The following is a 14903-nucleotide window of genomic DNA, read 5'->3' as shown; positions in this document are numbered from 1 at the left end:
CTGCTCTCCCACAGCTTAGGGTCCCTCCTCTCATTTTCTACACAAGCAACATCACAGCTCCGCCCTCATTTCCCCTCATTGTAATAAGAAGGGCACCCGGAACCCAACTCAGGCCAACACCTCAACTCGAAGAAGGTTGGGAGTTTCACGCCGGTATCAAGAAATTCAAGATGCTTCTCCAAAACGAAAAGATTCCCACCGGCTATGCGCCTCAAGAGGTCAAGGGTGCTGCTGCTGCATCGTCCATACAACTCAAGTCCTCAGAAGGCCATCCCGAGGACTTCACCTTCACATTTGAGATCGTGAGGTCAAACGTCTTCCGCACAACCGTCACGTCTGAGACGCGCCCTATCCCCCCTTTCCCCAGCGCACACAAGCCAAGCGCGGACCTGGTCCCGAAAGACATCCAGATCAAGACATCAGAAAAGTCACAATCATTCACAACCTCCGACGTTAAGGCTGTCGTTGAATGGTCAAACACCCCTATCATCTCCCTCTACGTCGGCCAAGATGACTCCGGCAAGCCCATCCACGCCGATCTCCCCTTCCGCTCATACGCCGCGGACGGGCCCGGTATCGCCCACTACTCCTCTTACAAGAAGCATACTCTCCATGTCGGACTCGGAGAGAAGGCGGCGCCCATGGACCTCGCCGGCCGCGGCTTCATCATCTCCGCAAGTGACACATTCGGATACGACGCCTACCGCACGGATCCGCTGTACAAGCACATCCCGCTCCTCATCAACGTCACGCCCGAGGGCGCTGTCGGCATCTTCTCCACAGCTCACTCTCGTTCGACCTGGTCCATCGGATCCGAGCTCGATGGAATGTGGGGTGCGTACAAAGTGCATCGCCAATCTCATGGCGGTCTTGAAGAGTACATCATCGTCGGCAAGACCGTCGCCGAAGTCGTACACTCATACGCTGAGCTCGTTGGATTCCCCCTGCGTGTACCGCGTTACATGATGGGTTACATTGGCGGTGGCATGAAGTACAGTGCCATGGACACCCCGCGTGCCCACGACGCCATCATGGGATGGATCAAGAACTGCGAGAAGCACGACATCCCATTCTCTGCATTCCAGATGAGCTCTGGATACACTGTAGCTGAGCAGGAGCCCAAGACGCGCAACGTCTTTACCTGGAACTACCACCGTTTCCCTGATCCGCGGGCCTTTACCCGCGAGGCGCACTCCCACGGTCTCCGCCTGCTGGCTAATGTTAAGCCGTATGTGCTTGCCACGCACCCGGCGTACAAAAAGTTGTCCGAAGACGGCGCCTTCTTCAAGGACCCCGCTACCGGAAAGACTGCGGTGACGAGACTTTGGAGTGCTGGTGGAGGCGAGAGCGGAGAGGGAAGTCACCTGGACTTCACCAGTAATGCAGGCTACCAGTGGTGGTATGATGGCGTCGTTGGCCTGAAGAAAGTCGGTATCGATGTCATGTGGAACGATAATAATGAGTACACTGTGCCGGACGACGAGTGGCAGTGCGCTCTTGAGAAGACGGACATCATCCCGATTCCCGATGGCCTCAGCCGCAAGGATGTCGGCATCTGGGGTCGCGCCATTCATACCGAGCTAATGGGCAAGGCTTCACATGATGCAACAATTGAGGGCAAGCCTGAGGAACGCCCCTTCGTTCTCACGCGTAGTGCCACGGCCGGAACCATGAAATACTGCGGTGCTTCATGGAGTGGTGACAACGTGACAGCCTGGGAGTCCATGAGAGGCGGAAACTCTTTGGCCCTCAACGCCAGCTTTTCCCTCCTTCACGTAAGCATTCCCCAAAGACATAATCATATAAACTCCAGACTAACAGGTCCCCAGTGCTACGGCCACGACATCGGTGGCTTCGAAGGCCCCCAGCCTACCCCAGAGCACCTTGTCCGCTGGATCCAACTCGGCGTCCACTCCCCACGCTTCGCCATCAACTGCTTCAAGACCAGTGAGGCAGATAATCTCATCGGCGGCGTCATCGAGCCATGGATGTACCCTACCGCGACGCCCATCATCCGCGCTACCATCAAGCGCCGCTACGAGCTCGTGCCCTACACCTACTCCCAGAACCTCCGCGCCCACCACACCGCCGTCCCGCCGCAGCGATGGACCGGGTGGGGTTATGAGGCTGACCCGGAGGTCTGGACCAAGGCGATCAAGGACGGCGATACGCAGTTCTGGTTCGGCGATGCCTTCATCATTGGTGGTGTTTACGAGCCTGGTGTCGATACCGCGAGGGTGTATCTCCCGAAGAAGGGCGACGGTAGCGACTTTGGCTTCCTCAACACAAATGCGCCATATGAGCACTTTGAGGCGGGTAAGTGGCACACTGTGCTCTCGCCTTGGTATAACTCCATTCCCGTCATCGCAAAGATTGGCTCGGCCGTCCCTGTTGGCAAGCCGCTCGATACTTCCTCGGTCAAGGAGACGGATCCAGAGTTCCCGAACCAAGCCAAGGATGACTGGCGCGGCGTGGAGATCTTCCCTCCGCCTTCGCTGCGTGGAGCCGCTGCTCAGGGATCTGAGACGGAGCTGGGCGGTGATGATGTGAAGGGCGTGGTTTTCGAGAGTAGCTGGTACGAGGATGATGGTATCAGCCGCGAGGTGCCTGCCGAATTCAAGTTCACGATCCGATATGAGATTGTCGATGAGCGGATCTCGGTCGAGGTTAAGACTGTTGTTACGGAAGGCTCAAAGGAGAAGTGGAGTCCTCTGTGGCTCGAGAAGGGCGTTGATGTGCTGCTGCCCGTAGGAGAAGAAAGGATTGTGGTTGTGAACGGAGCCGAGGCTCAAGAAAAGTCCCTAGATGCCAGGGGCAGGAGAGTATGGAACGTGCCTGTTACATTGTAAGCGCTGTCCAGTTTCTTCGTTCCTACGGGATACAATATTGCAATATGAATTATGACGGCTCTTCAATTGATGCTGGTGTCCGGGATAAATCACTCGTGAAATCAATGCATCGCCGAACCCGACAATGGGCGTCTCCATTTAGTTCACATGTTTGGAAGGAACAATCCCACGGGAAGGACAGAATATTTTCATGATCATCGTAGTTTTATTGGGGGGTATGTAATGTGGTATCGATGTTCTATGAGCCGATGCACCCGTTCTAGCTCAGAATCATCCTTCCCAAGTAACTATTGAGTACCTTTGTTGAGTACTTAGCCAGCTTCATGCTTGATTCATCCAAGTTCATCTCTCAACGATGAGCGTCTGCAAGGTTGCAGCACCAGAAGACCCCTTCCGATGTAATCACTCCCGATTCATACCTGTGTCGATGTCAATCCATCCAATGACTCGATGACAGCAGATCTGTGTAGTTGGGACACCGGCCCAGTGTATAGTAGGAACACGAGCCTAAGCTATGAAAGGGACACGAGCCCAGTGCCGCTAGCTGTCGTAGTTGATGTGTCCATTGCATGTTGCAATGTGTGACGAGCTAGATGTACAGCGTCTCCAAGGACTTCAGACCAGAGAAGACGGCGCGCCATTTGCCGCTACGCTTCTTGCTCTTAGCCTTGCAAGCAACATCTATAGTGCGACGAGGGTCTTCGTAACCACTGTACTCAACAACAGCGTGCTGGATATTCTTGCACCAGGCTGATAGCTCAGATGAGACGCTCATTCTGTACAAGGGAGCTTTCATGTGCAGGACATCAATGGTCGAGTTGAAGGAGACGACATCAGTGAAGCGGGAAGTCTGGCGATTGTGAACCTCAATATCGAAGCCCAAGCCCTGGTCGGTGTCCTCCAAGCGAGGCATGCGGACCTTCTGGCGGATAGAGTGTGCGATATCACGAGACAGGTAGTTGATTTGATTGTCGATGGCGTTGTAGTTGCTGATCGACTCCTCTTTGCCCTTGAGATGAAGCTTTGAGATTTCGCGTTCCTCTCTGTCTAGTCTGTTGCCGTTACCCTTGATTGGGCGGCGGTAGTCGTGGATGACTGCGTCAAAGTGACGAGGCTCGAGGTAGAACTCCTTCCAGATCATGACTTGGATCTCGCAAGGGAACCTGGCGAAGTAGTGGAAGCTGTCTGTTGAAGCTTGAGCTTCGACCTTTTCTTGGCCTGCGGCTTCGACTTGAGTGTCGGCCTTGGTCTTGGCTGCTGTCTTGAGATTGGTCATCTCGCTGACAGTGGAAGACTTCTTTGTAGGCTTGTTGCAGCGATGAGCACACATTGCGAATGTTGTTTGTAGATGAAGAAGAATTGGGTGAGTAGAATATGTGGGTTGTTTAATGTGAAATGCTCAAGAGACGAAGTCTGAAGAATGGTATATGTAGGATGGATGGATGAATGGATGATCTGGTGGGAATTAGAGAAGGAGAAGGCACCTCTTTATGCCCTCTGACCGGGCGTCTGGCGGAGAGTTCGTAAATCTTGGACCCAACCTTGTCTATTAGCTTTCGGCCTTCCATGGTTCGGAACTGCGCGTGAGTCCATTGATGGCCGCCAGGCTACCTAGGCCAACCAAGATCGTGGGCAAACCACCCACGATTTTCGCCCAAGTTCCTTCCATCAAATTGAGATCAAAGGGATAGTAGTGACATGCACATTTCAGATACTTGTGCAAAATACTTATGCTATCGTTTAGATCATGAGAGCAGTCCGATAGAACGCCTCATAATCTTTCAACCTAGAATAATTCCAATTAAAGCTTATGATGCTCTCTATTGAAATTTCCTTTCCCAGTTAGTCAAATGATCGTGCGAAGTACATAAGTAGATGCTCTGGATTGTCCCGAAATCTTGGTAGGTTCAAGTGAACTTCTTCTAACCGACTTTCCGGTAAATCCTCCAACTGAATGTAACCTACGACGGAGTTACCTAGAGATTGGAAAGTTAGCTCCCTAAATTGGGTACATCGACACCTTTTGCATTCCACTGAACCACATCGGCCTCGTATCTAGGTTGACAACCGAAAGGTTATAGCTTGGACTTACCTTTATCCCATTTCCATACTGGTGTCACATGACGCATCAAAATTTCTTTGTCTTTTGCGTTGCCCTAGACGCTGCGTATGTTCCACTTTTCTTCGTGTTCAGAACCTAGCTAACGGAGATGGAGACGACTATAGTGCTCGGATGTATCCATAAACCTCTTTGCTTCCATAATCCAATCCATGTCCAAGTCTGCATACAGCATACTCTCTTCATCTCCCGGGAGGTCGTTGAAGAGTTTCCTTCCATCAGGTTTGTAAACTGCACAGCCTCCACCGCCCGGTTTGTTGCATAGCTGTCCAGAAAGTGTCTGCATCTTGTCAATCATTTCTTGGGTGAGAACATCCGTACAGCGCAGCACGAAACATGAACCTTCAACCACGTGAGTTCGAGACATGCTTTGTTGTCCTAGTCTCGTGTCAGCATCTCCCTCACAGCAGATGTGACGCAAGTATCAATCAGTAGCGATTGGAGCTTTGAATGCTTTCCCGAACCCGCAGGCAATTGATTGTTAGCTTACAAATCGGGCGTTTGCCTTTCAATTGCCGAGAGTCCGTGGAAGCGGGTGGAGAATGCCCCTCATGCGGGTTTCTTTTTCCTCTTTGATACATTATTATCCCAAAACAGCATGTTTGAGCCGCTACAGTCTTTTTCGCTGGATACTGTAGAAATGCCATTACTCAATTGGCTAAACGTGGTCTGCTCAATCTTAGTTCAATGTGTTGGAAAAGTCGGTTCGAGTTAGAATATCCATGAAACATTCTCCTCGGGCAAACCTGTGTCCATCCTGCGGCTTATGAGTGAAAAGAGAGAATGGTTATTACAAGCTTGCTACTTAGGGGACTAGGTCATAAGGATTCACGGGGAAGAGATACCCTTCTTCGCCATAGTCTGTTTGAAGGCTTCCAGAGCAACCTCTGGTTGATAAGCAGGCACTTCATGACCCGCCTCATGAACCCTCAGCCAACTCAAGTTCTTGATGTTCTTGTACTCGCCCATCTTCTTGCCGTTCATTGTGAAATCTTTCATCTCTGCCTTTTCGAACTCCTCACCCCCGATCTTCTTCGCTGCGTTGTAATTGCCAATATAGTTGCAGATGAAGTCTATGGGCGATAGTCAGCAATGTTACAAACATCTCAGAAGAACATGCCGAGACTGACCAGCGTCACCAGACCAAATCAGAACTTGGACATCCTTCTTTGTGATATCTTGAAGCTTAGTGAGGAAAGATCGCTGACCTGGTAGCAGCTGAGTCAGCTTCAAATATGGTTAATTCGCGTTAAGTACACCTACCATCGCCGGTCGAGGTGAACTTATCGTATGGTGCTTGAGGGCACTCTTGGTACTCAGATTTGGCACCGATCGCCTTCATGACCTCAGGCTTCTTGATGTATGCCTGATAAGTTCCGGGAGGGAATTTGTCGTCCGCGGCTCTAACATCGTACACGTTAAAAGTCTTAGCCGCTTCGATGGGTGCTTCAACGGCTGCATAGCACGCATTCTCAGCGGCCACGCAAGCTTCGTTCTGTCCCTCGAGGCCAGTGCACTTTTCCATCGCAGGCTTGCAATCCTTCTCATAGGCCTTAGTGAGCTCATCAAACTTGGGCTGGTCGATGATCTTGTTGTACGTGTTGTTCACCGCATACTCCAGGTAATCTTTGTATTGAACGACTGTCACGCGTTGTCAGCATCCATCGTCTCAACTTACGTCAACGCCGTGAAAAATTCGCATACCTGGGTCGATCCATCCGTTTCCGATACCGAGAGCGACAATCTTGATCTTCTCCCCTTTGACAGTGCCCTTGTCGATAGCGTCATTCTGAGCCTGGAAGTGATCGATGAACTCCGGGCCGTAGTGGCCGCCGTAAGACTCGGTGAACAAACCGAACTCACGGCCCTTGTAATCGGGAAATTTGCTGTAGAAAGATTGCATCAACGCCCAGACTTTTGGCGCGGCCTTGACGGTGCTGTCTGTATCACTCGTGCCGTAGCTGAAACCGGCTCCGATTGGCTGATCCACATAGAGCTTTGATGAGCATGCCGCCGTCAGCATGGAACATGGGGTAATAGCATTGAAAGACAATGTGAGTGTGCGGAGACAGCACGGTAAGAGGACGAGCGCGGTTGTATTAAGCTTGTGGGGCCGTGTCAATCACACACCGGGACGGACGGAGACTCACCATATTGGCAACATTGTTCCATGAGTTGGGGTTCAGAATGGGATCTGCGCCGGGGGCCTTGTTGAAGGTGCATGGCCCGTTTTCTTGGAAAAGGCCGAGCATGGAGCTGCAGCCCGGACCACCGTTTAGCCACAGAGCGACGGGGGCCGTATTCGCATCTTTGCGAGCTTCGAAGAACCAGAAGAACATGTTTTGATCGGTACCTGCGGTATCTCGTCAGCATCTCTGGCGTCATCGTAAGGATGGTGAGAATTGAGGTGAGGAAGAAGACTTACCGACGTCGAAGTAGCCAGAGTATTGCTTGACGCCCTTGGTCGTCTCGCAGATTCCCGAGTCCTGAACGTATCTTGTTCTGGAGCTCGTCGCCGCATGCTCATAAACCGTGAAGTTCGTTCCCAAGTCAGACATAAGGCTGTAGGTCCTGTCGACGGAGTAGGTCTTGGGCGTCGCCAGCGCAAGACTGAGGCTAGCCAGGCCCAGAGTGGCCACAGAGCAAGGAAGCGCAACTCTCATTTCGGCACCGCTGCTTCGACAGATTGGTAGAGACGGCAAAAAGATGGAGGTGAAATGATACCAGATCGCTGCGGGAGTGAGCAAAGATCTGATGATGCAGGAGGTGGCAGGTGGACGGTATTTGAGCTCAGCACGATGTGTGGAAGCACGGGTTGTGGAGGGTGCAGCGCGGGGACGCCAAGTAGGACAGTCTTAGCCGATCTACGCAAGTAGAGTTCGTCGTACGGGCACCTCCAGGCTATAGCAGCCGCAGCTTTTGTTACTCAATTACTAGATAGGCAAAAAACACGCGTTCTCCGAGTCGGAGGTATTATTAAACAGCCAGAGTTGCTTCAATACCACGTAAAAAGAAACAAAGTCTGTAGGCTACTGCAGCGCGCCGATCGCGTCTGTCGGCAAACCTGGTGTAAAGTTCTCGGGAGCCGGCAGCTCGAGTGGATCCCACCGAGCGGGAGAGACCGCAGTTCGAAGGGGCATCGCCAGCTGGGTACACCTACAGTAGCAGCTGCGTTCATTTTTCCCTGTTTGATGGTGTGTTGTGCAGTAACATGCGGCCGCCCGTGGCGTAGCCTCGGCCAGACTGTCTCTCAACTCGTCGGGTGTTTCGTCCGAGCGCGCCATCTGATCAAAGGGAAACAAAGTCAACATTAGACACTGTTTCGCTGGCGAACGGAACAGTTCGCTTCCCAAGATTGAGCCTCATTTCTAGAAGAGAGAGCGCTAAATTGTTCGGCAAGCTTACAAAACACATAATGAATTACCCACTAGAGTCTAGAAATCTTTGAGTCGAAAGAAAAGAGCGTTCAGAAGTAAATTGGAGATGTGAGATGAGGTTCCGCAGAAGAGTCTCGCAGAAAGTTAAGCCCCTGGCGACGATCACCAATCATGAGAGCCAACGCTAAATTACGGTTATCTGCACATGCCGCCTTGCGGCATGTTCTCTGAGATCTGTATTTTAATTGGAAGACGCCACGTTTTAATGCGAGGAAGATCCCTACGAGTTCCAAAAGTCACCCATCACAGCCGTCTCCTTTCTGACGTTAGGAGCCCTTGGGACGTTCTGAAATATGCTGGGTGAAAACTTGATCAACAGCGTACGATGCCTAGTTGAACCTTCGTGGGGCACCGGTGGTAGACTTTCGGAACCCTCGAATCCGTCCAGTTAGAATCACGATGAGCTAGTGAAGTAAGGCTGGTTGGCACCCACGCACCGAAAGCCACGCGATCTCAGCAAGGTCACGAGTATCGTAGAACAAAATCAGGGGTTTATTACGGTCAGATATTATCATTACTATCCTTCTCACATACCATATACTAACCCCGTTTCATGTACTCATGTCATGCGATCGTCGTAAAAATATTTACAGAATGTGCAGATCTAGGTCTCAGACCTTAGATGGCTTTTCTTGGACAACCGGCTGTAAGTCAGACTTTGCGATGCTGTTCCTCTCACTATCGCTGTCGCGAGGCACCACACCGTTGTTCTCCAACTCGGTGATCCTAGCAGTCTGTTCGCCTCGCCAATCTGCTCCCGAGTCAGTTTTCCGATCTTGGTGTCGCGTTCTGTATGTGGTGATGAACTTACGTCTTGACTTCCAAGCTGGGACGCCAGCAGCAAACATCTCATCAATCTCCTCAAGAGATTTCCTAGACATCTCGGGCATGCAGAACCAACCCCAGACCAGGCCGCAAGCTGAGATCGACCCGTAGATCAGGCCGACCCGGGAACCAAGGTTCGCTGGTTCCTGCAGCAAGTAAGGCAACGTGAAAGTTGAGATAAAGTTGCAAAGATTAGCAGTCAGCCAGAAAAGCATGACCGACTTGTCTCGAAGTGTGATGTGGGGAATTTCGGTCTTAGTAAGCTGCAAACTGTATAGGATGTCAACAAAGTTTCTTATGGTCGCTATGCACGTTGATGAGGGTCAACTTACGGGCCTCCGAAAGACACGAAGTGGAAAATGGGAAACATCATCGTCAAAGCAACGATGCCTTTGTTGATATCGACTGTCGGGTGCGCAATCGTACCCAGCCCACCCATGACCATGAGAACTGCTGTTTGCATGAAGCCCATGTACAAGAAAAGCGGGCGGCGACCGGCCTTGTCGATGATGAACATGAAAGTGATTGCGGTCGCAAGCAAGAGGCCTCGCTTGACCATGGTTGCCATGAAAGGGTCGATGACCTTCAAGCTCTTCAAGAAGATTGTGCCGTACAAGTTGGAGAATGATGCACCTGAAAGTTGAGCCAGTGCAGCAGCGATGAGGCCGTTGACGGTACGACGCTAGACTACGCATTAGCGGATAAATTGTACCGTGGAACAAGTTACTCACCAAGTTCGTGCCCTTAACCAAGTCTTTCCACTTTCCAGTGGTCTCGCTCGTGTTGAGGGCTTCTTGGAGAAGCTTGGCTTCCTTCTCGGCGTCGTAGTTCGGCATCGCTCCGTAAAGATAGTCCAGGTTCTCAACCGCCTTGGCGTAGTTCCCCTTCCGAAGAAGCCACCGCGGGGATTCGGGAATCAAAACCCAGAAGAACAAGGAAAAGGCCGGAAAGATGAAACCAATGCCCACGGGAATCTTCCAGCAGTTGTCGTCCTTGATCTTGCTCGTAACATCGGTGATAATTGACGCAATGAATGCTGCGAAAACTCCGTTTACACCGTAGATAGCTGTAAGTGAGCCTCTAACCGCTGCTGGTGCGATCTCGGCTTGGAACATTGGAATGAGGAATGCCTCCATGCCGACGTGGAAGTTGACAATCATTCGGCCAGCGAGTAGCTGATTGTAATTCTTTGCAGTGTAGACGATGATGGTTCCGGCCATACAGACAATGTTGGTCAGAATGAATACCAGCCTCCGACCCCATCGCTCGCCGATCTGAGCTCCACATATTACACCGACAGCGTATACGAGGAGAGGAAATGAGTTCATATAAGCCAGCTTGTTTGATGTGAACCCGAAAGCCTTCTTGGCTGGAATGTAGTCGCCGAACCGTTGTTCAAACGCTTAGAGCCCGTTGTCAGCCAGTCCTTCCTGGTTCTCATACCGTAGTAAGATACTCACGCGTCATAGCCTGAATGGTGTTGAGTGTTGATCCCTCATATCCGAATGTGAATACACTCATGCCAAATACCAAGGTGACCATCAACAGATTAGATGTGATGTGACGTGTCACCTTGTAATTGTGACGGCGGAGGAAGTCGAGCATGATGGGCAATTTGTTGTGCGTATCCAAAAGAAGGAATATTCAAGACCTGCTCAATTACTTTAGTCTCTTGTCTTGGCAATTGCCTTTCGCCCTCGTGCGAACTCAACAATAAAACCTCCCGAAAGTGGGCAGGGAGGCTTTCTCTTTTATGAAGTGAAGATCTATCTCCGAGTAGGAGGCGAGTGGGAAAGTCTGGTGGGTGGTGGTCTTACACCTCTAGGACTCACGGACAACCCGGAAAACCCAACCCAAACCCTCAGACCCTAGATTTGGACCTTGGAGTTGGCGGTGCGAGCTTAAACGACTCTCGTCGGATGCCGTCGGGGCATCACGGCACCACCAGGACGCTCTGTCCGCCAAGTGTACTACACATCGTTTCAATTCAGGCCGGCTCCTTGCTCCTGAGGCAAACAACATCCCAAATTCCATTCTATATGACGGTCAGAAGACACCAGACCTCCCCTTGCCATTGTCGAATCAGACCTGTATGCGCTGATCATGGCAACCAAGTGCCAGACGTCTTCTACGACGTTTCGGTAAACTGGAGACCTGGCCTGTCTCCTTACCCTCCCTCGACCCTCGCGCCTTGCGACCCCTCTCGTCAATGCTTCTTGGACAAAGGGGTACAGGTCTTGCCTTGATCCTTTCCGGAGGCCCGCATGATTCAACTGATCATTTGCATGCAGATGCGATTTGACGGGACCGGCCCGTATGTATCGCCACTAGTATCCACGGCTAGAAGATACGCGGGGTACATTAGCACCATCTGAATTTGTGTTGTTTTTGAGTTAACGCCGAGAAACGCATCTCCAGCAGGACCCAGCCAAACTTACCCAATCCCACACTCTATTGATGAGGCTTTTCGCAGCTGTAGCCAGTGCAGGTCTGGCAATGAGCCAAGCTGGTGTTTACTCCAAAGTCTACACTGCACGCCAAATCATACTTCGCGAGAACGACTTGGCTTCTGTCGTCCAGACTTCTGGGTCACTGCGGCGATTACTACGCAACTTGAATGCGTCTTTGATAGCTCCATTGCTCGCCGCTCCAAACCCAGGTCTCTGGCTGTCTGGTTGGAGTCGCCTTTGAGCATAGAGACTTGATAAATTTTGAAGCCGGTCTACCCACGGAAAAGCTCATTTCCTTCTCTTCCAGTGGCTAAAGTTTGATGCAATTATGGGACGAAGTCAGCCTCATTGGGAAACCACACCGATGCGCAGCGTCACAGAACGCCGACTCTCCCGTCTCAGGCCCCCTTCTCGGCCGACATAATGAAAAGAAGTCTGGCCATACACCATTTTCACCACCCACCATTAGTAGCAAACAATATTATCACCACTTGGCATGCCGTTGAGGCTTATATCCACACCAAGAAACTCATCCTTCGAGATCGATGTAACTTGACACTGAACCCGTGTGATAGGCATTCCCATGTCTAGCACGTCAAAACAACGGCAGTGCATGATTGTAAGGGTCGCAATAAGATGTGCCGATCCGTAGTCGTACCAGAAGATCTTGCTAGTATCCAATGCGAAGTTGCACGCGGGATGTTGAAGATACCCGCGCGCATACAACACAACATACCGACGAGATACAGCCTCACCATCGCCCAGCGGTAGGCCTTGACATTATCCAAGGCATTCATCTCGGGAATTTCTCCAACTTTTGTTTCTGTCTGGGGATCTCGCCTTCGGTAAAGGAAGCCTTGACCTTGTCTTGCTTGTCTTCCAAGACGACGGATAGGTGGCGCTTTGGCCCGCCGCGAAACGCCTCCGCGTTTCGGCGTCAAAGAGGGGACTACCCAGACTCGGGGAGCTCGAGGCTCCGCCTGCCCGAGTCTCGTCAGCCAATGGGTTTCATTCCTCGATCGCAAGTTGCTACAAATTGGAAGAGCTCAGGGAGGCCGTCATGAAATTACCGGTACGCTTGTCGGTAGGAGAATCTGTCATTATCCACCAAGGCCAAGGCTCCGTAAGGCTTGTTGTAGACACCCTTGTCATCTCGCTTCCGCTTTATGATATCCTCTTGACCCTTTCCCTTTACTCAAATGAGTGTTTTTCTGATGGACTCAACTTTTCATCTCGTTGTGGCTAGACTGCAGTGAACCATTGGAGATTGAGGATCAACTGCCTCCAACTACACATCCTGAGACGCTACAGAATGTTTCCTACGAGCGGGAAGCTCTGAGGTTGTGCGACGAAACCTGCAGAGAAATTGGGTGACAGCCACTCGAAGGGTTCAGGTTGTTGTAGACAATAATACCGATGAAGTTCAAAACGCCGCACGTCAGATGAATATTGAAATCTGAGCTACTCAGAGGCCAGAGGTGGCCTTTTCTCGTGGGACCTGACATCGTGATCAGACGTGCCAGGATACTGCGGGCACTAGGAAACACTAGGCGCATCCCCCCGGTTCCGCGGCACACGAGACCAGGCTAGAATAGCACGAGAGCACGAGGGCGTCAGGGATACTAGAGGTAGCATTGCAGATGTCAACGATCAAGGTCCAAGACCCCGCGCAGAAAGCCCGTGTATTCCTACCTTTCAGGGTGTTCTGCTCCAGAAATGGCACGGACACTGCCTTGAGAGATGGCCTTCAGCAGGGTCTTTGCGTGTGTACACAGCATTCGAGCCAAGCTTTGGATTTTTGACACTAACACAAACTAAGGAATCTTGGCGGTTGCATCTATAAGGCCCTGTTAGTGGCCTTCGTTAGGGTTCTCTATGTGATTCTATGTCTGTATGAGAGAGTCTCACATAGGCTGGGGTTCTCAGTCCACACTCGGAGGTCGGAACTCTTGCGTTACGAATACAGCAGTATTGACGCAAGTGAGTACGAAAGTATGGAATGGGCTTACGACGTTGTTTACGAAGCTGTCAGCAAGTTCAATTGCTTTCCAACAGTGTATCTCTGGGCACATTGTCGCGTATGGCGTTGGTGGATCGATCAAGGTAGACCATACATGCCCCGATGTCTACAACGTCTGATGCCAAGCCACCAGGAAACATGTTGGATCAGAACCCCACTGCCAAGACCTTTGCAGCTTTCAATGTGGAGGTCAAAGAGCTGTCATTTGGTGACATCCAAAGCTTCATCAAAGCAAGCTAACAACTTTCCCACATCCCGCTCTTGGCTAAAAATGGGTCTTCAAGTGATTGCTCCATAATCAAAACTACGGGAACACCGGATCAGAATTTTGTTGCCCACAACAGCTCTTGTGGATCTGGTCTTGTGGAGGCGACTGTCTCCCGCGCGTTTGATGACGAGGGGTAGGACGGAGAAACAACCTAATGAGGATATTTCAACAAGCTGTAGCCTAGGAATTTGATCATGGGAAAGAGCACCTATCCCCCGTACATTATCGTCAGCCTCACGATTTGTATCGATGCCGGGCCGAAGGAGCGCATGTTCATGGCCGAGGATGAATCTTCACCACATTGGACATCAATTCTTGCCCCCTACCAGAAAGACTACATCGCCGTATTGGCCGATCGCAGCTGGAAAACACAAAGAGCTTCCTCTGCCACCTTATCTCTTCTCTTCACTGCCAAGGACCTTGCTTACATCTAACGCCTGATTCCAAACAGAATATGACTATGCCAAGGTCGTCCATGATGCCAACGGCGATCAGTACCAGGCTAGGTTCGGGCTGCTTAAACATCAATGAGATGATAGAAGCGGAAGTCATCGGATTCTTTCTTTTTACTTGCTAATTCACTACGTGTGCCACTACTATGCAAATAATGATGTTACATTTGGTGTTGCTCGCCGTGGTGCTTTCTAGTACCGTCTTTCAGATGACCGCTTTGCCAATGACTCGCCTGCTCAATGCGACGTTGCGAAAATGAGACCATCTCTTGGCATGAATGAAATACTGTATGAGATGAGGATCAAAAGCTTTCGGGAGGTTTTCTAAACGGTCAAGGAGAGGAGCACAGGGCCGCCACACCGCGGACGGGAGTCTCACCACAAACGTAAATTTTGTAGTGTGTGCCTGGTCTCATCTGATGTGTGATACACCAACTGACTTGTGCGACGGACCTGACCCCGACCTTCAATTTGACGTCACTT

General features: G+C 51.1%; 6 protein-coding genes across 6 annotated transcripts; 2 read left to right on the top strand and 4 right to left on the bottom strand.

Moving 5' to 3' along the window:
* Positions 1-170: 170 nt before the first annotated feature.
* On the top strand, positions 171-2849 carry CPAR01_14521 (glycosyl hydrolase family 31; the record flags this gene model as incomplete). Its single annotated transcript, XM_060498772.1, has 2 exons — positions 171-1775; positions 1830-2849. 2 exons carry the CDS (start codon positions 171-173, stop codon positions 2847-2849), a joined length of 2625 nt encoding a protein of 874 aa, XP_060342833.1.
* Positions 2850-3438: 589 nt separating this feature from the next.
* On the bottom strand, positions 3439-4179 carry CPAR01_14520 (uncharacterized protein; the record flags this gene model as incomplete). The annotated part of the gene is made up of 1 exon (XM_060498771.1): positions 3439-4179. One exon carries the CDS (start codon positions 4177-4179, stop codon positions 3439-3441), a length of 741 nt encoding a protein of 246 aa, XP_060342832.1.
* Positions 4180-5050: 871 nt separating this feature from the next.
* On the bottom strand, positions 5051-5335 carry CPAR01_14519 (uncharacterized protein; the record flags this gene model as incomplete). Its single annotated transcript, XM_060498770.1, has 1 exon — positions 5051-5335. The coding sequence occupies one exon, from the start codon at positions 5333-5335 to the stop codon at positions 5051-5053; it is 285 nt and encodes a 94-aa protein (XP_060342831.1).
* Positions 5336-5796: 461 nt separating this feature from the next.
* CPAR01_14518 (serine carboxypeptidase) lies at positions 5797-7631 on the bottom strand (the record flags this gene model as incomplete). The annotated part of the gene is made up of 6 exons (XM_060498769.1): positions 5797-6041; positions 6099-6176; positions 6232-6609; positions 6673-6964; positions 7119-7321; positions 7394-7631. 6 exons carry the CDS (start codon positions 7629-7631, stop codon positions 5797-5799), a joined length of 1434 nt encoding a protein of 477 aa, XP_060342830.1.
* A 1385-nt stretch (positions 7632-9016) lies between these two features.
* CPAR01_14517 (uncharacterized protein) lies at positions 9017-10835 on the bottom strand (the record flags this gene model as incomplete). The annotated part of the gene is made up of 5 exons (XM_060498768.1): positions 9017-9156; positions 9217-9500; positions 9563-9912; positions 9962-10632; positions 10691-10835. 5 exons carry the CDS (start codon positions 10833-10835, stop codon positions 9017-9019), a joined length of 1590 nt encoding a protein of 529 aa, XP_060342829.1.
* A 2585-nt stretch (positions 10836-13420) lies between these two features.
* On the top strand, positions 13421-14402 carry CPAR01_14516 (uncharacterized protein; the record flags this gene model as incomplete). The annotated part of the gene is made up of 3 exons (XM_060498767.1): positions 13421-13443; positions 13500-13983; positions 14148-14402. 3 exons carry the CDS (start codon positions 13421-13423, stop codon positions 14400-14402), a joined length of 762 nt encoding a protein of 253 aa, XP_060342828.1.
* Positions 14403-14903: the final 501 nt, after the last annotated feature.

This window comes from Colletotrichum paranaense, assembly GCF_030867605.1.
Source record: "Colletotrichum paranaense strain IMI 384185 chromosome Unknown Scaffold_15.1, whole genome shotgun sequence".
NCBI lineage: Eukaryota > Fungi > Ascomycota > Sordariomycetes > Glomerellales > Glomerellaceae > Colletotrichum > Colletotrichum paranaense.
Note: the sequence above shows the minus strand (reverse complement) of the source record. Positions and strands in the feature narration are given on the sequence as shown.